At 36.8% G+C, this 18852-nt stretch overlaps 1 protein-coding gene across 1 annotated transcript in view; it reads right to left on the bottom strand.

Moving 5' to 3' along the window:
* Positions 1 to 1973: 1973 nt before the first annotated feature.
* The window catches only part of LOC105990736 (chromosome unknown open reading frame, human C9orf84), a 67797-nt gene continuing 50918 nt past the window's right edge, over positions 1974 to 18852 (bottom strand). Inside the window, exons 16-24 of the mRNA XM_013023221.1 lie at positions 18009 to 18184; positions 17389 to 17506; positions 16694 to 16805; positions 14803 to 14924; positions 10062 to 10155; positions 7194 to 7325; positions 6485 to 6634; positions 4092 to 5028; positions 1974 to 2169 (exon numbers count right to left, since the gene is read on the bottom strand). Of these exons, the coding sequence (XP_012878675.1) occupies positions 2069 to 2169; positions 4092 to 5028; positions 6485 to 6634; positions 7194 to 7325; positions 10062 to 10155; positions 14803 to 14924; positions 16694 to 16805; positions 17389 to 17506; positions 18009 to 18184 (1942 nt within the window). The 3' untranslated portion in view covers positions 1974 to 2068. The remainder of the gene's footprint in view (positions 2170 to 4091; positions 5029 to 6484; positions 6635 to 7193; positions 7326 to 10061; positions 10156 to 14802; positions 14925 to 16693; positions 16806 to 17388; positions 17507 to 18008; positions 18185 to 18852) is intronic.

Here is an 18852-nt window from a genome sequence, read left to right as displayed (position 1 = left end):
AAGTGTTAGCACACACACACACACACACACACACAGTGTATATATGTATATGTGTATGTGTCTATATATATATATGTATATATATGTTAAAATAGTCAAGGAAAACAAATAAGTATAACAAATAGAGCTGGAATTTGCTTATGGTCCTGTAGGCCTCACCCACCAATCATCAGCCTACCTAGCTGGCAGTCATACTACAATCCTTTCTGCTTGATGAAAAGAACTAGTGAGAGCCGTGAGAGAACAGAGGGAAATCCGTAGAGAACTAGGAGCAGAAGAGGTTAGAGAAAAGAGGGCACAGGCCCACGTTGAAACTTGTGAGTTGTGAGGTAGTGGGTAACGGGTTAGCTAGTAAGAAAGTGGAAGCACCATTGAGCCATTGTGACTCACCTCATGAGGTGTACCTTGTGCATGTGTTGTGTTTTTTTACCTGGCTCATTTTACTGGGTACAATTTTTGGGTTTTAGTGTGTACTGTGAACAAATTCAAACATCAGAACATGTGAAGTTTGCAGGGTGCTGGTGGCTCATGCCTGTAACCCTTGCTACTCAGGAGGCTGAGATCTGAGGATCATAGTTCAAAGCCAGCCTGGGCAGAAAAGTTTGAGACTCATCTCCAATTAACACCCCCAAACTGGAAATGGGCCTGTGGCTCAAACTGGTAGAGTGCTAGCCTTGAGCACAAGAGCTCAGGGACAGTATGTCCAAGCTCTGAAGTCAAGCTCCATGACCGACAAAAAAGAAAGAAAATATGAAATTCACGTATTTCAAATTGTTTCAATAATATATTTACCATTTTGGAAGAGATTTGAGTTCCAAAGGTTTCTTTTTTAAAAAAATAATAAAATCTGAGTTATGATATTTTATATGTTCTTTCACTGTTTTATGAACATCATTCCTTTTCGGAGCATGGAGATTTCTTTTCTTTTTTTTTTTGGGGGTCCGGTCATGGGGCCTGAACTCTGGGCCTGGGCTCTGTCCCTCAGCTCTTCAGCTCAAGGATAGTGCTCTACCACTTGAGCCACAGTGCCACTTCCAGCTTTTTTCTTTTTGCTTATGTGGTGCTGAGGAATCGAACCCAGGGCCTTGAGCATGAAGGCAAGCACTCTACCACTGAGCCACCTTCTCAGCCCTGGAGATTTATTTTTTTCAAAATGGTTTCATGATAGTCCACAGTCTGTCTAATGGTTCACTGATTCCTATTGATATATCTTCTTGTCTACTGTTTACCTATTACAAATTCTATTTTAACTAGATCTTATTTTGCAATTGAGTATTTCTTCCAGACAGATTACTAGAACTATAATAGCTGGGTCAAAACACAGGCATCTTCCATCTTAATAAATGTCAGACAAACCAAATCCTAAAAAGTTGTGCAGACAAATTCAGAAGCTGTTATTTTCTCCAATATGCTGCCACTGGATATTTTTTAATTTTCAAAATTTTTGCCAATATGATAGGTGAAAAAACAGTAACTTACTGTTTTAACTTGCATTGGGTTGGCCTAACAAATGATGAAACTGCATGTTGCTCCAAATATTTATTAGCTATTTTTTCTTCTCAGAAAATGTTCCCATATTTTGCCCACTCTTTAGGTTGTCTTTCCTATCAGTTTGTAGGAATTCTTTGTATATTGACAATGTAAAATCTTTTCTTATAATTTGGTTTGCAAACATTTCCTCTTAAGTTATTTGTTTCTAAATTTCATCTAGGGAAGACAACACGTAAAAGGGAAATTTCCCAAGCCTCATTTTGCCCTAGTTAACTACGGAAGTATAGTTATGGGAGAGAGGTAGTCTGTGATAGGGATTCACTAGAAAGCTTGTGATGTTTATGCAGTTCTGGAATATATTGTGGATATGATAATTATTATGTAAATTGTAATTAGAAATTTTTAGTTACAAAATGCAAGCCATTAGACAATATATAGTACAAAATTTTAATATAGAAACACTAAGAACATGAAAACAATGGCATTTTAAAATATATATGCAAATCTAAATAATTATTTTGCTACTAGATTATGAAAAGCAGGAGAATCTGGCATTTAACACTGCTCATTCCCTCTTTCAAAAAAACCTCAGCCGAGTTTGTCCATCACTTCTTCCTGGAACTTTTTCATACATTAGGCGTCTTTTTTTCTGTGGTGGTAATTTTGAGTACATTGAACCTGTTCAAAGGAGAAAAGGGAAAACTATTTTATTACATATAATAGTAAAGTGTAGTTATTTTTTTCTAAAATATGAGTGGATCCTATCTTATCAATTTATACTGTTAAAATTTCTAAACTAAGATAAAAATATTAAAATAATATTTTAAATATAAGTGCATGTCTAGCCACAGGTATAGTACTAAAAATTACTATGCACATACTGTGTGTAAATAGTGAAATCTCCCTGGACTTTAATTTCTTCTGTGAAATTATACTACAATCATCTCTAAAGTGTTTCCTGATTCTTTTTTTTTTTTTTTGTCAGTCATGAGACTTGAACTTAGGTCCTAGGCACTAACCTGAGGTTTTTTGCTTAAGGCTAGTACTCTACCACTTTGAGTCACAGTACCACTTCTGGTTTTCTGGTGGTTAATTGGAGAAGAGAGTCTTAGGGACTTTCCTGCCTGGCTGGCTTCAAACCATGATCCTCACATCTTAGACTCCTGAGTAGCTAGGATTATAGACACGAGCCACTGGCTTCGGAAGCAAGTCAGGGTTTCCTAGTTCTTGAAGGTTTCTATCTCATCCTAAACTAAATATGTCAGAAGCTTACCCTGACTGTGAACCTCACGCAAATACTTATTCTGTCTGTACTTTTTTAAAACAATGTCATGAGAATGTATGCAATTCTATTAGTCTGTTTTGTTTTCCTTTTCTTCTTAGTTTCCCCTTACTATTCCTATTTCACTATGACTGTCTTCTCATAAACATATAGCCTCTAGAATGAGAAAGATCATATTCATTAGGGATATAATTTCCTGGGGAGTTGTGTGTTTAGAAATCAATCTGTGTGAGGAAAACAAATTTTCACCTCAAACTAAAAAACATGCTTACACATGAGTAATCATGGGGAATTTTTTCATTTATATTTTTGGCAGTAGTGAGATTTAAACTTAGTGCCTCACACTTGCTGTGCAGGTGCTCTACCACTTGAGCAAGCCCCAGCCCCAAGTCTGGGGCTGTTAATGATAATAGGATTCTCTTCCTTCTCTGTGAAGCTATGAGAGAGCTGGGTTAGGTACCTGGAGTTTGCTGGTAAATATTTAACAAGTATTTTACAAAGTGGGATTACCAGAAATAGGGAAAAACCTTATTTGTAATGACTGCCAGTTTCTCTAGCTGATTTCAAGCTATCAGCATGATAGAATTCAGTTCTTTTCTGCATAATAGCCCACAAAGCCAAGTATAAAATTTCTAAGAATATAAGGTTTTTTCTATATCTGACAGCTTTCCCATGGTTGTACCTACTTAGTAATTCCCATTTGTTAATCATGTATGCTAATGTACATATTATTTATATATGGATATCCATATATTGTTATCCCTGTATTGTTATGTTTGATCTTAGCCACAAGACTGAGAAGTGATCCAGATAATTTTATTTTTAACTTTTCAAATTGAATGCTTAGTTCATTTAAAGCTGAAGCAGTTTGACATATTTTCTTTGTATTTTTTTAGGTCCAAAAGTTCTGATTTTCTCTTTGACCTAAAAGTTTCTGGAGCATTTTAAGTGTTAACATTAAAATTTTGTTAAAATTTGGAAATGGTTCTGTCTTTTGTGGGTTTTTTGGGGTGTGTGGGGGGGCTTTTTTCCACCCTTCTGTTAGTCATGGAGCTTGAATTTGGCTTGGGTGCTGTCTCTGAGATTTTTTTACTCAGACTAGAGCTCTACCACTTTGAGCTACAGTGCCACTTCTGGTTTTCTGGTGGTTAATTGGAGAGTCTCATGGACTTTCCTGAGCAGGCTGGCTTCAAACTATGATTCTCAGATCTCAGTTTCGTGAATAACGAGGATTACAGTCATGAGCCACCAGTACCTGACTTTGGTTCTATGTTTTTAAAGTTAAAATTGAAATAGTTATATAAATGATTATTGTTACCTGCTAATGGTTCCTTGTCTCCTGAATTAGATGATGATTCAAGATATCTTTTCTGTCCTGAACATTTTCCAGGTCTTGGGTACATACTAAGGCTGCTAATTTCTTTTTGATTTGCATTAGAGTCAGAAACACTGAATACATTCAGACTGGGAACAGATGGTAATTGTCTCCACAAAGTCGTAGTCCCAATATTTGAACTTTCACATGTAAAACTTTCCAATTCATCTGATAGAGACTCCTGCTGATTAGTAAGTAAATTATCTTTTTGAGAGTACCATTTGTCATAGGTAGACTCTACTCCATATTTCAAGTTGAATGAGTGATTTTGTTTCTTACATACGTTTTTCCTAAAGTTCCCATGATGGAAGTCCCATGACGAGAGAGAGTCCTCTACTGAAAACATAGGGGCAGATACTGCTTTTGTTCCTGGTGGTCTTTTTTTCTGATAATTTATGAAATTAGGGGTTGTTCCCCTCTGAGTTTCACGATTTATCTGTGTTAGACCCAAAGAAAAGATATCTGACCCAGGATCATTCTGATTTGGAAAGGAGTTACAAACTGATTTCTTGGTTGCTGTATTAATCAGAAAAGGACTGCTTTGTTCAACATTGGGGCTACAATGAAAGCTTTTCAAATTGCTGGTTAGAGTGTAAGAAGTCACAGGAGGTAAAATACATGGGGTTTTTCTTAGTTCCATGAAAGAAGAGTTGTAATTTGTAGGGATGTTTGTGTCTTCCTTCACTGTCTCCTCTGATTCTGAGTATGGGCAATAGTCATTATTATGCTCTTGAATGGCAGAGTCTGAAAGGTCCGAAGCTGAATTCTGAGAAATAAAGTTACTAATATCATTCCTGTCTTCCTGAGGTGATAAACTTGGAGGTGATTTTGTTATGGAGGAAGAATTAATCTTGAATAAGGAAGTGATGCTACAAAAATGCTAAAGATAAAAAGAAGCTAATTAATGTCATACAATACAAACATTAGCCTCATAGGTAATAATGTTTATTATACAGAAAGCATGTCACTCAAATAATGATGCTTATCTATATGGGAAGAAAGCAAAGTCTGTAAATAGTCTATCCGCAGATATTATATTGACCTGTATATTAAGCCCATAATTAAAAGAAAAACACTATTGTTTGCATTTATTTCCTACACATTTATAATAGAAGTTGTTTTTCTTTTTTTGTTTCTGTATTGTTACATTAATATATTTTGATTTTTGTTTGTTTGAAGGCAGGCGTCCTGCTTGTAGGTAGGCATGCTGCCACCACGGGAGCCCCCATCCCTAGCTATGACACAATTTTTGGCAAATTTATTTTTTGAGTAGTTTTAGATTTACAGCAAATATGACAAAAATTTTAGTGATGCAAGGTATACACAAGTACTATTTTCTTGGTAAGAGTTTTATATACATTTTTCTAATTTGGGGAAGGTAAGGGAAATAACAACATGCTGAAACAAGGATACAGTCTGACCCACTGTAACAATGAGACATACAAGATACTATCTTGGAAATGAACTTGACAACTTGGGAGGGGGGGGAGTGGGGAAGGTGGAGAGGGAAGGGTTAGTAGGAGAAAAACAAAGGAGGGGGTAACAATGCTTGATAGGAAATGTACTCATTACCTTACTCATGTAACTGTAACCCGTCTATACAGTATCTTTACAATAAAATTTTTTAAAATTTTTTTTGGGTCCGGGACCTTGTGGGGCCTGAACTCTGGGCCTGGGCGCTGTCCCTCAGCTCTTCAGCTCAAGGCTAGCACTCTACCACTTGAGCCACAGCGCCACTTCCGGCTTTTTTCTTTTTGCTTATGTGGTGTTGAGGAAGCAAACCCAGGGCCTCATGCATTCAAGGCAAGCACTCTACCACTGAGCCACCTTCCCAGCCCTACAATAAAAATTTTTTAAAAAAATTACCAGTAAGGCTTATGTTCTTTTTATTGCTAAAAAGAAGAACTTAAGGGCTTTGGAAGAGGTAATGCAGTGTGAACATGTGAACAGGGAACACAACTATTTATGGACACAATATTGTTTCAAAATGATTCAGAGCTTGATAAATTTCACTGACTAGTCCATATAAAATAGGTTTTTTTTTATTGTGAAAATACCGTACAGAGGAGTTACAATTACATGAGCAAGATAATGAGTACATTTCTTATCAAGCATTGTTGACTCCTCCTTTGTTTCCCCTTCCTATATAAAATAGGTTTTAAATATAACTTTGACTAGCAACCAATGGGAATTAGATATGGAATTTAATTCAAGTAGTTTCTTTGCTTATGTGAAGTTCAAAATAAAGTTGTTTACCTTAATTTTGAAACTCCTATAAAAAATAGATACTTAAATGGAAATGGGAGAGAAATACAAGAATATAGATCTTAACTAACCTTTAACACTTTTTCTGGAACGCTGGGTAGAATTTCCTGAAGTTGACATGGGGTTGCTGATAACAGCCAATGCAGCGAAGGCACTTGATTTAACATCAGCTGAGCCACCAATGGGTTAATGCATGGAAAATCAAGTAAGTACATTTCTTCCTAGAAAACAGTTTAAGGAATAATCAGCCAGCAGTCTTTCAAAAGTGACACATTTATGCTAAAATTTCTGTCACTGAACCTACCACTTAATTTGGGGCATCTGGAAAAATATACTACCAAAAAGGAAATTAGCCAGACCCAATGTCTCACAATCTAGCCATGCAAGAGGCAGAGATCAGGAGGATTAGGTTCAAGGCTACTCTGGCAAAAATTCACCCAGACACTTAAGAAGCTGGGCGTGGTGGTGTAATCTCAGCTACTTGAGAGGCATAAGTAGAAGGACCAAGGTCCAAGGCCAGCCCCAGGCAAAAATGTGATATCCTACTTGAAAAATAATTTAAAAAAAAGAAGGTTGGAGCAGTGCTCAAGTTGTAGAGTATCTATCTGCCTAGAAGACTTGAGTTTGTACTCTAGTACTACCAGAAGGAAGAAAAGGAAGGAAGGTAGGTAGGAAGAAAAGAAAGAAGGAAGAGTTAGAGGAATGGAAAGAGGGAGAGAAAAGTTATATGTATTCTTATTTGCTTGGTAGATAATCTAATTTATACATTAAAAAATAAACCTTGGATGGTAAAACTTCAAGCCATGATTTATCCAGCCATTCATGAGGATCTCTTTTGGAGCTCATTAAACTGTGATCAGCAATTTGACGAATTATTGATGCAGTCTTTTCTCCTCCTGGAGTAATTACAAGCTAAAATATATACATTATATGTTACATTATAGGAAATATCAAAAAGCAAAATTAGCACTCAAAAACTTTGAAATAAAGAGGAAATTTTAACCGCGCCGATGACCGATGGCTCACGCCTGTAATCCTAGCTACGCAGGAGGCTGAGATATGAGGATCAGGGGTCAAAGCCAGCCCAGGCAGGAAAGGCCGTTAGACTCTTATCTCCAATAAACCACTAGAAAACCAGAAGTAGCACTGTGGCTCACGTGGTAGAACACCGGCCTTAAGCTGAAGAGCACCGGGACAGTGCCTAAGCCCATAGTTCAAGCCCCACAACTGACCAAAAAAAAGAAAAGAAAAATTTAAAACTGGATTCTTTAAAAAATACTGTTAGGTTTTAGTGAGTAGCTCTTAGTAACTAACACAACAAACAAAGTCAGCAAGATTATAGTACGTCAGAAAATTAGTGAAGTTGGCCTGTTGTTCCTGTCCTAGGCCTTGAAAGCAAGACCTACATGCTGTCCCTGAGCTTTTTTGCTCAAGGCTGACACTCTACCACTTGAGCCACAGCTCCACTTCCAGCTTTTTGGTGAGCAATTGGAGTCTCACAATCTTTCCTACCCAGGCTGGCTCTGAACCATGATCCTCAGGTCACAACCTCCTAAGTAGCTAGGATTACAAGCTATGCATTAGTACCTATCAACAGTGGATTCTTTAAGGCTATTTTAAATATATTAATGTATCTATGTGAAAACCAGGATATTTTTTTGTGACAACAACCAATTTTCTTTCCTTCTTTAAATGTATATCCTAACATGTTCTGACTTTGGAACTAAATTGTTTTTCTTCACTTCCATTCTGCATTTACTCATAAAGTTTTTGGAAATACATTTTAGTATTGTTAGGCAGAATGGCAATTGAAAATCACTAGTAGTATTTCCTATTTTGCCTTTCTTAGATTAAACCTAATAGTTCTCAACTATGAAGTTAAAGGAAGGATTACTTGGGGTTAAATTGTGGAAAAGTTTGAATTCTCTTTTGAAATAGAAAACTCTCTTTTGAAATAGAAGATTTTTAAGCAAGAAATGTCAATGTACAGGTGAATACTTGCAAGAGCCTACCATCTGCTTGGATTTGTGCAAGTGTCAGGAACACAAAAATAAATAGACATGTTCTCTTGCCTCCATAAGTTTATAGTGTAAGTAGTGAAATTTTCACAGCTCTATTTCAGAAGTGTAACTGGTGTCTATACCAATGTGATAGAGTGGGGAAAGAGTACAAAAAGGGTGATTAGTTAGGAAGGTGCTTTAAAACTCAATCAGAGGCAAGAGAGGCCTAATTGAGAGAAATGGTAGTGGAGCATAGGAGAGGCATATGTTAGAGACATGGCAGAGTTAAAAAAGGGGATCTCACTAACTGCAACCCCTCTCTAAATCACTTTTATAACAATGAAAAGGTGTTTGTTTTTGTTTTTAGTAAAAAGGACTTCACTATTCACTATTGATTATACTAAAACAGTGATGCTATAAAATAAGCTTGAGTAGGATCATCTGTTGTACTCTAGACATGAAGAGTTTGAGGTACGTGTAGGCTCTTCATTGTGGACATTTCTACTTGAGTGCTAGAATATCAGTACAGATCTTCAGAAGTATCGGTAATATACAGGCTGGGAATGGCCGAGTTTTCTTTCTTTTCTTTTTTTTTTTTTGGTCCTGGGGCCGGAACTCTGGGCCTGGGCACAGTCCCTCAGCAATTCAGCTCAAGGCTAGCACTCTATGACTTGAGCCACAGCGCCACTTCTGGCTTTTTTTCTGCTTATGTGGTGCTGAGGAATGGAACCCAGGGCCTCATGCCGGCAAGGCAAGTGCTCTACCACTGAGCCACCTTCCCTCTTTTCTTCTTTTTTTTTGTACTGGGGTTTGAACTCATGCTTTTTTGAACTCATGGGGTTTCAAGCATGCTAGGCAGGTGCTCTACAGCTTGTGCTATGTGAAGTTTAAGTTCTTTATTAGAAGCTGTTCTTTATTTGGCTTTCAAGCAGTTTTTTCCTCTTTTTAAAAGCATTTAGTGTTTTACTTTTAAAGTTTTATTTTTATTATCTTTTGGTAGTTACCATAAGGTGTTAACACCTTTGTGTTAACATTCAACTGATCAGTTTATAACCAGATTGCATCTTGATTGATATCACCCTTTTCACCATTCTCCCTCATCCCTCCCAACCCAACATTCCTCTCAATTTTCCAGTTTCAAGCAGTTTTTATTCTGTCCATTTAGTGCCTTTTTTCACTCGGCACATGAGTTCATATATATATATATATATATATATATATATTTAAAATATATATATTTTTTCTTTTGGTGCAAGTCCTGAGGCTTGAACTCAGGGCTTGTACACTGTCCCTGAGCTTTTTTGCTCAAGGCTAGTACTCTACCACTTGAACCACAGCATGACTTCTGACTTTTTCTGAATAGTTTATTGGAGATAAGAATCTCATTCTGCCCAGGCTAGCTTCGAGTTGAGTTGTGATCCTCAGATCTCAGCCTCCTAAATAGCTACATGTGAGCAACCAGTGCCTGGCTCACTTCCAGCTTTTTTTGGTGCTTAATTGGAGATAAGAGTCTCACAGGCTTCCTGCCCAAATTGGCAATAAAACATGAGCCTCCAAACTCAGTCTCCTGAGTAGCTAGGATTACAGGCATGAGCTATCAGCAGCTGGCTAATTCTGGTTTATGAACAAACATATAGGAAAATAATACCTTTACATCCAGTTCTTCAGATTTAAGGCCAGAAGAAACCAAAGCTGCATAAATCAATGCGAGGTGATGAAGTATCTTTTCTGTAAGATGATACCTAAGAAGAATTTTATTACTATGCTTTTACTCATTTGCAACCTTGTTATATTTACTTTGTTTTCCACATTTCATAATAGCTAAGATAATAAAAATGTGGGCAAAGTCATGCTTTTTGTCCACATTGCACTGTTCAGAAAAAATATGATTCACTTCCATATTTTAATAGTGCTGTTAACTACAGGATGTTGATGTATAGAGGATGACAGGTAAGGGGAGAAATTTAGCCCATCATTTTATTAGCCCTAGAGATGACTATGACCAAAGCCTAGCCAACTAGAATATTCTATCTTCCCAGTTGCAGTAGAAAGTCCAGATATAACCATATGACTACAGCCAGAATACCCAAAATATTTCCTGGATCTTTTCCCTTAAAAACCATTATGAAGCCGGGTGCAGGTGGCTCACTCCTATAATCCTAGCTACTCTGGAGGCTGAGATCTGAGGATCATGGTTCAAAGCTAGCCCAGGCAGGAAGTCAGTGAGAATCTTATCTCCAATAAACCACCAGGAAACCAGAAATGGCACTGTTGCTCAAGCGGCAGAGCGCTCGCCTTGAGGTGTAGAGCTAAGGGACAGTGCCCAGGCCCCAAGACCAACAAAAAAAATACTCTTTTTCTCTTTCTATGGCTACTAAACAGGTCAGACATGAATGTTTGCCTGCACCCTATGCATTACTGGCTTTTGTTATCGAGAAATTCAAGGGGAAACGTTCTTGGATCTAGGAACACAAAAACATCAGGATAATGGCTCCCTTCATTTTTTTTGGCTCCCTTTTCCTTTGAGTTGGCTTCTTTGTCAGGAAAGTTTCCCATAAGAGTAATAAGTTGGTGAGAGTGGCTCACTGTGCTTGAACAAACGATATAGACCTTGTTAAATACTTGTTTTCCTTCTTAGAGTTTGAAACTTTGACCAGTGCTAAACACATGGTACCTACATAACATTCTTCAATATAAACCTTGGCTCCTTTGTTTCTAATAACCTTACATGCTGGACAGAAGTTTGTAGGTGTTATTAGTTTGCTGCTGAGGAAATTAAGTACTATTTTGTGTGAATTAGGAGAGAAGCTTCCTCTTTCCTCTGGAGTTTGCCTCATAAGATTCTCTTGTGAATTCTGAATTGGAACTTTATACTGCAATAAATCATATCCATACATATATGTGATGAGTCTTCCTAGCAGACCATTGAACCAAGGGGTGTTCTCATGGACTACTGACATCCTTCTTCAATAACTAATGGTCTAAACTACTGAGATAATTCAGTTTCTTCTGTATTTTAAATTTCCCCATCTGGTCAGTTCATTAAAACACTTCATAAATGTGACAATAACACAGAACTGAGAAACTCAAAGTCTGAAAATACTTGTATTTTAGAGCATTGCACTACCACGAGTGACCCTTTACATCCCCAACATTCTTTTTTCATAAAAAATCTTGGGTAAAACTAAGTTTAAATCTCCTCTTATTCTCCCCTATACTTTAATTATTCCACCAGAATTATAGGTAGATAGTAAGCTAAAAATGATATTAGAAAATTTCCAAATCAGTTATACTTAAAATACTTCCAAGTTCTAATAATGCTTTAAAATGCTCCACAAGCAAGTGCCAGTCCTCTTACAGCCCTTATTCATCTTCAAAGTGAAATTTTTAGACTTGAATTATTTTTACTTTTTACTTCTAATAGAAAGGAAAACTCTACTAAATAATTTGCCAGAGGTTACTGTTAACAGAAAAAGAGGAAGAACCAAAATATTTACTACTAAAAGACTGCAATGTACACTTACCCCTATATGGTAATGATTATGTATAGAGTATGACACAGCAGTAAACAAAATGGAGTTGAGAAAGAAGTTAAGAAAACAAAGCACACAGGTAATGCCTAAGATATTGATATCTTCTCTAATAACTAAATTTTAAAATATACAAAATCTTCTATTATGAATTATATGGTATATATTTATAGTACAAAAGGAATAAAAAAAGAATAAGCCAAGCTTGCAGCTTGGCAAAATGATCCATTCATTCAGCCAATGGATATTTATCAAGCATCTATCATATAAAAGCGGTGTGCTCTATGATGTAAACATATTACAAAAAGATAATATAAATAATAGCAAAGATGAGGAAAAAAGTAGAGAGCTAAGCATTTTAAAAGATAGAGATCGTATCTGAATCTGTATCAGTAGGTGTTGTGGAAAAGTTGAATGGAAGAAGTATTTGGGAATAGATGCTGAAAATAAGCACAATTTCACTAGACAATTTAGAAATAGAAAATATGTAGGAAGAAAGAAATTAGGAACAAAACTAGAAATGGGCCAATGACTGATCAGACCTTTTGGTTGATATGGAAAGCAGTGAAAAATACACCTGAAAATACAGGTTAGGATTATATTCTGATGTCTGAATGTTAGATTGAGTCACTTGTATGTATTAAGTACATAATAACTAACTCTGTAAAAACTTTTTTTTTGTCCATTGTAGAGCCTGAACTCAGGGTCTGGGCACTGTTCCTGAGCTCTTTTGCTCAAGTCTAGCACTTGAGCCACAGATCCACTTCTGGTTTTTGGGTGATTAATTGGAGATAAGTCTCACAGACATTCCTGCCCAGGTTGGCGTCAAACCTTGATTCTCAAATCTCCTAAGTAGCTAGCATTACAGGTATGAGCCACCAGCTCCAGGCTTGTAAAAGTTTTTTGTTATAACAACAAAATAACCAGAGCTTGTTTTTAGGGATATCACGTAAGTGTACAAAAACATCATGTAGAGGAAAGTGAAAGGTGAGAAGACAGTGTTAGTTTGCTACAAAAGTCCTTATAAATGGAGAATCTGAATTAAGACATCGCTGATATACATAGGGAGAGGAAACAGATGGAAGAGAAAGTGCAGTGGTTGAATCCAAAAGATAAATTATTTTCTAGAAAAGAAAGGCAATGCCCAAAATAGCTAAGGGACAAGTAAGTGGAGGTGTAATTAGAGCGACTTCATATTTGATTATGTAAAGTTTGAGACTCTGGAATATCAAGGTGAAAATGTTTAATAACATTTAATAACATGAGCTCTGGTGGCTCATGCCTGTAATCCTAGCTACTCAGGAGGCTGAGATCTGAGGATCGTGGTTCAAAGCCAGTCCAGCAGGAAAGTCTGTGAGACTCTTATCTCCAATTAGCCACCAGTAAACCGGCACTGTGGCTCAAGTGATAGAGCACTTGCCTTGAGCTGAAGAGCTATGGGAGAGTGCCCAGGCCCAGAGCTCAAGCTTCACACCCACCCCTCCTCCAAAAAAAATTAGAGATGCATGTTGGAAATATCAAAGAGACATGGTAGCTGCAGAATTAAATGTAATAATTATATACACAGATAGTGACTAAAGCTATAAGAGTAGATTAGATGTACAATGAGTAGAATAAGAAGGAAGAAAACAAAATTATTTAGAAATTAGAAAAAAGAAGAAATAAAAGCAGAGAGAAGTAGTTAGGAATGTAGAACATCAAAAACACTAAAGAATCATGGAACTGAACAGTTTCAAAAAAGAAAGCACTGACCATTGAGTTAAATACTTGAAAGTAGTGAAAGATAAAAGTGTTGTTGGAGAAGATCATGAGAAAATTACAAATGACCTTTGAAAGACAAAGATCAGTACAGAATTAGGGAGAAAAGCCAACTGGCAGGGAATAAAAGAGAAGGAGGAAGAAATCATACGTCATGTTTAATAGTAAGGGAAAGGAGAAACATAATGATAAATTAAGCTAGTCATGATTTAAAATAAAATGAATAAGGCAGTAATTCTTAAAAGCATTGAAGATGAGAGAAGGGGACAATATGCACATTATGTCCACAGTAGCCTGTGTCATCTCCTATGATTGTGTCACCATCTTGAGAATCCCTATTTAAAATAAACTAGATGAACAGGCAAAGTATTCACATAACTATGTCAAAGCAGACAACTGAGGTGTCCTGAAAGAAGAGTCTGGGGGAAAAAGGGGACATTGTATTGGGAAGATTGGAAGAGAACAACCAAGACTCAAGGGGGAAAGGACAGCTGAAAAGCAGGGTAAAACAAAACACTGACAGAGGAGATTAATGGGAAGGGAATCAAAGCCTCTGCAAGGCAACTAGGGCAGCCTTTGCAACAGCCTGGCAGACTTTACCTGTGGGACAAGCCTGTACCTCCCAGTGCATTAAATCCAGTACAGGATTTAGGACAGTAACTCCCCAAACATGACAGGCAAGAATCAGACAAATGGTCTTTCATTCCTCATATCTAAAAAAACTGTGATGAAGTGCCATCTTGAGAGAGGGCCTTGTTTTGAGACCGAGCTACTACAGGTCATTAAAACAAGGATTAACAGCAGCTCAGGATATCTTGGGCCATCTAGCCACAGTGCCTGGAGACAAAAATCACCACAATGGGTAGTATGAAAATAATACAATGAAATACATTAAGAAAACAAACTTTAAATGAGGGGAAGAGTTAAGACAAAGCAACATAGTAGAGATTAATTTGGTCAAATACATTCATGGATGCATGTAAAAATCACAATGAATCTCCTTTGTACAATTAATAAAATTAAAAAAAAATCCTCTCTCCCAAAAAAGTGAATTGATAACAAGAAATATGAATAAGACTTGGATTAAAAAACCTAACCTACCCTGAATTTAAGGTTCTCTTGATATATATTATGATCCAACAATCACTATACTGGAATGATAATGCCATCAACCTCATAATGATGTTGTCTGATGCTCTCTCATAATTCAGTTCTTCCAGGTCCTATCATAAAATACAGAAAATGAAAAAATTGTTAAGTATTGTTATAAAACTATTACTATGTTTCATTTTCAAAATGATATGTTAAAAATGACTCAAGAAAGAGTGTAGTTATGGACTCACATTTCATGGAAAAGTTAAAATCACACTGAAATTAGTAGTAGGGGGAAAGCTACATAAAACATATGATGACAACTTCAACAAGAAAAGAGTCATGGGTCTCCGAAGATTTCAGAGATGAAGGTATTATCTACAGAGTGCCCCGATTTTGGCAATGGTCTTTATGGACTAGGGTCTGACTACTCCATAAAAATGTTTAAAAACTATTCCATGAACCAGCAGCTCACATCTGTAATCCTAGCTACTCAGGAGGCTGAGATCTGAGGATCATGGTTGGAAGCCAGCCCAGACAAAAAGTCTTAGAGACTCTTTATCTCTAAGTAATCATAAAAGAAACCAGAAGTGTAGCTGCAACTCAAGTGGTAGAATGCTAACCTTGAGCAAAAGAAGCTCAGGGATAGCACCCAGGCCCTAAGTTTGAGCCCCAGGATCAGCACACACAAACCCATGGAATAACTAGTACTGTATGTTTATGCAAGGGACATGAGAAAGCAGTGATTAATGGACTTCCCAAGAGTACCTATTTAGAGGTCTGGGCATGTGGTTTAGTGGTAGAGTGCTTGCCTAGCATGCATGAAGCCCTGGGTTCAATTCCTCAGTATCACATAAACAGAAAAAAGCAGAAGTGGTGCTGTGGCTCAAGTGGTAAGAGTGCTAGCCTTGAGCGAAAGAAGCTCAGGGACATTGCCCAGGCCCTGAGTCCAAGCCCCAGGACTTGCAAAATAAAACAAAACCTATCTAGTGGTTTAGGGCAACCTTTTTTTTTTTTTTTTGGCAGTACTGGGATTCAAATTCAGGGCTTTGTGACTGCTAGGTATATGGTCTAGCACTTTAGCCATACCTCTAACTCTTTATCATAATTCACATACTGTTAATTTTGCTCATCAAATCTTACCATACCATAAAACCTAGTTCCTACTCCCCACTTTTAATTAACAACATTAAATTATTTGCAATTGCTACTCCAGTCAGGCAATCATATGAGAGATTCGACCAAGAATTTATATATCTTAATTTCCAAATGATATATGTGCTTTTTAATGAGAATCTCTCTTTAAAAACCAATCCCAGAAGAGTTTATGGATTTCTAATCATTAATTAATAGAGTACCCTGTTGTAAGAAAGACAGTGGCTTTTTGTTGTTGTTGTTGTGCTGGGGATCACTGCCTAGCACTGGCTAGGCAAATGCTCTACCATTAAGCTTTATTTTTTAAAGCTTCTTAAAATGTAATTATTCTACAAATGTGTTTAAAAATAGGTCAGTATTGTTGGGCACTGGTGGCTCATGCCTATAATCCTAGCTACTTAGGAGGCTGAGATCTGAGGATTGTGGTTTGAAGCCAGCCCCTAGAAGAAAAGTCCCCATGAGACTCTTATCTCTAATTAACCACTCATAAAATGGGAAGTAGCACTGTGGCTCCAGTGGTAGAGCACTAGCCTTGAGCACAAAGAGGCTCAGGGTCAGCACCCAGGCCCTGAGTTCAAACCACACAACTGACCAAAAAAAAAAAAATCTTGAAAATTATAAGATATCAAAGAAGTTTGGCAATAGTCATTTTTCACAATTAATTTTAACAAAGTACTTAATGAATAAATTACTTAATAAATTACATAGTTGTATATAAAGTTGTACTTTTTAAAACTAAATTTACCTGTAAAATTATAGCAGTGTGTTCATCAATTGTTACCACCACATAATACTCTGTACTTCCAAAGAGTTTCAGTGACTCACTGCAGCATCTCTCCACTAGTGTGATACTATAGCTGTAAAATACAGGATGCTTGGGTGAAAAAAAAACAGATAAACAAATTCTTCAAGGTCTGTTTTACTGTCCTGCTTATTAAATTATTTGAATTGCTGTATTTTCTTAATATATTAATTTATTATAAAATTTAATAAAGAAACTATGAGTATTCTGTATAAAAGTTTAGATGTATGTGGCCTTCGTGCCAAGGCTAGTGCTCTACCATTAACATGGTATTTATCTCTTAAGAAATAACTTATGAAATCAAAACATTGTAAGACTAAAACATTTCCCATTCTTAGTTTTCTTTTATTTTTTTCCTTAAACTGGTCTGAGGGGAGGATACTGAGGATTGAACCTATGGCCTGACACATACTAAGCTCACTTCTATAACCCAAATCTATAGGCTCTTGCCTATGTTTTAACTACTTCTTATAAGCTCATAGAAGTATAAATTAATACAAATTCTCTGGAAAACTATTTTCACATGGTATAATTCCAGATAGAAAGCAGAGAGATATAATGCTACATACACAGGATAATATACCCTGCCAACATAAATATATGCAACATTTATTAAAGTTATAAAATAAATAACTTACTTAGATTCCAGCAGTTGAAGTATTTCTGGAGTATTAAGAAGTCCTTCAGTTGCAAAAAACACATATGGAATCTGAATTCCCAAAATAAAACCACCAAATCTATCCAGCACGGTACTTCCTAGATAAGAAAAAATTTATATTTTCTTTTTTTGTTGTTGTTGGTTGTAGGGGTTAACTCAGGGCCTGAGTGCTAGCCCTGAACTTCTTTTGCTCAAGTCTAGAGCTCTACCACTTTTTGAGCCACAGCACCACTTCTGAGATAAGTGCCTCATGGATTTTCCTGCCTGAGCTGGTTCCAAATGGCCATTCTCTGTCTTCTGAGTAGCTACTATTGCAGGCGTGAGCTCAGGTGCCCAGCATCTTTTTTATTTTGTAAATTTTTTAATACTCCAGTTTCCCCTCCTCCTTCTCCTCCCTTTACTCTCTGGACCACCATCTGACCTTTCTCTTTTAAAAAAATATCACTAAACATAATAATAGTACATGTTCGAGCAATTGCATAAAAATATAATAAAAAGTACTCTGAATAAAGGAAGGATTTTCTTTCTATAGGTGATAAATGCAAAGTAGAAAAATTTTATTCTAATGGAACAAAACAGGATTTTGAATTGTCTCCTTACTGGCTAAGACTGTGTCTGGAAGAATCACTTTAAAGGCCACAAAGGGAATGTTCAACTTTTCACAATGCATCTTCCAACATGAATGTCCTGCATGATTGTATTCCACAACAAATGAGAAACTCCTCCAGGGAAAATCTGCTCCAATATTTTGATTATTTACAATTACACAGGAATTCCTATATAAAACAAAGAAAGCCAAGAAATGAAATTTTATTTGAACCCATTATTAGAAATGAATAACTTCTAAATGAAACAAGACAAAAGAAAGACACTTTAAACATTAGATTTATTATTAGTATGCTATCAAATAATTTCCCAAAAAAAGCAAGAAGTGAAAAACAATGCTGAGAGCCAGGAGACAGAAGCTAACACCTAGCTGCTCAGAAAGCTGAAACCTGGAGGACTGCAATTACAAGCCAGCCAGCACAGCAAAGTCCCCAACTCCATCTCCCATTAACCAACAAAAAGTCAGTCTGGAGGGGTGGGCAAATGACAGAGTGCCAGCCATAAGCAAGCAAGCTGAGCAGGAGTGCAAGGCTCTGAGTTCAAGTCTCAGTACCAGCCAAACAAAACAAGGCAAAAAAACCAAACCCCCCACCCCCGCAAAACAACAAAAACCTGAACAACAGAAAAATAAAAGACTGGTTAAAAGAAGGTTAAAGGTAGACGGGTGTGTGTGTGTGTGTGTGTGTGTGTGTCTATGTGTGTGTGTGTGTGTGTGTGTACGTGTGTACTTGAACTCAGGGCCTAGGCACTGTTCCTGTGTGTGTGTGTGTGTGTATGTGTACTTGAACTCAGGGCCTAGGCGCTGTTCCTGTGTGTGTGTGTGTGTGTGTGTGTGTGT

This window comes from Dipodomys ordii, unplaced genomic scaffold, assembly GCF_000151885.1.
Source record: "Dipodomys ordii isolate 6190 unplaced genomic scaffold, Dord_2.0 Scaffold67, whole genome shotgun sequence".
NCBI lineage: Eukaryota > Metazoa > Chordata > Mammalia > Rodentia > Heteromyidae > Dipodomys > Dipodomys ordii.
This window is presented reverse-complemented; position numbering and strand designations above follow the sequence as displayed.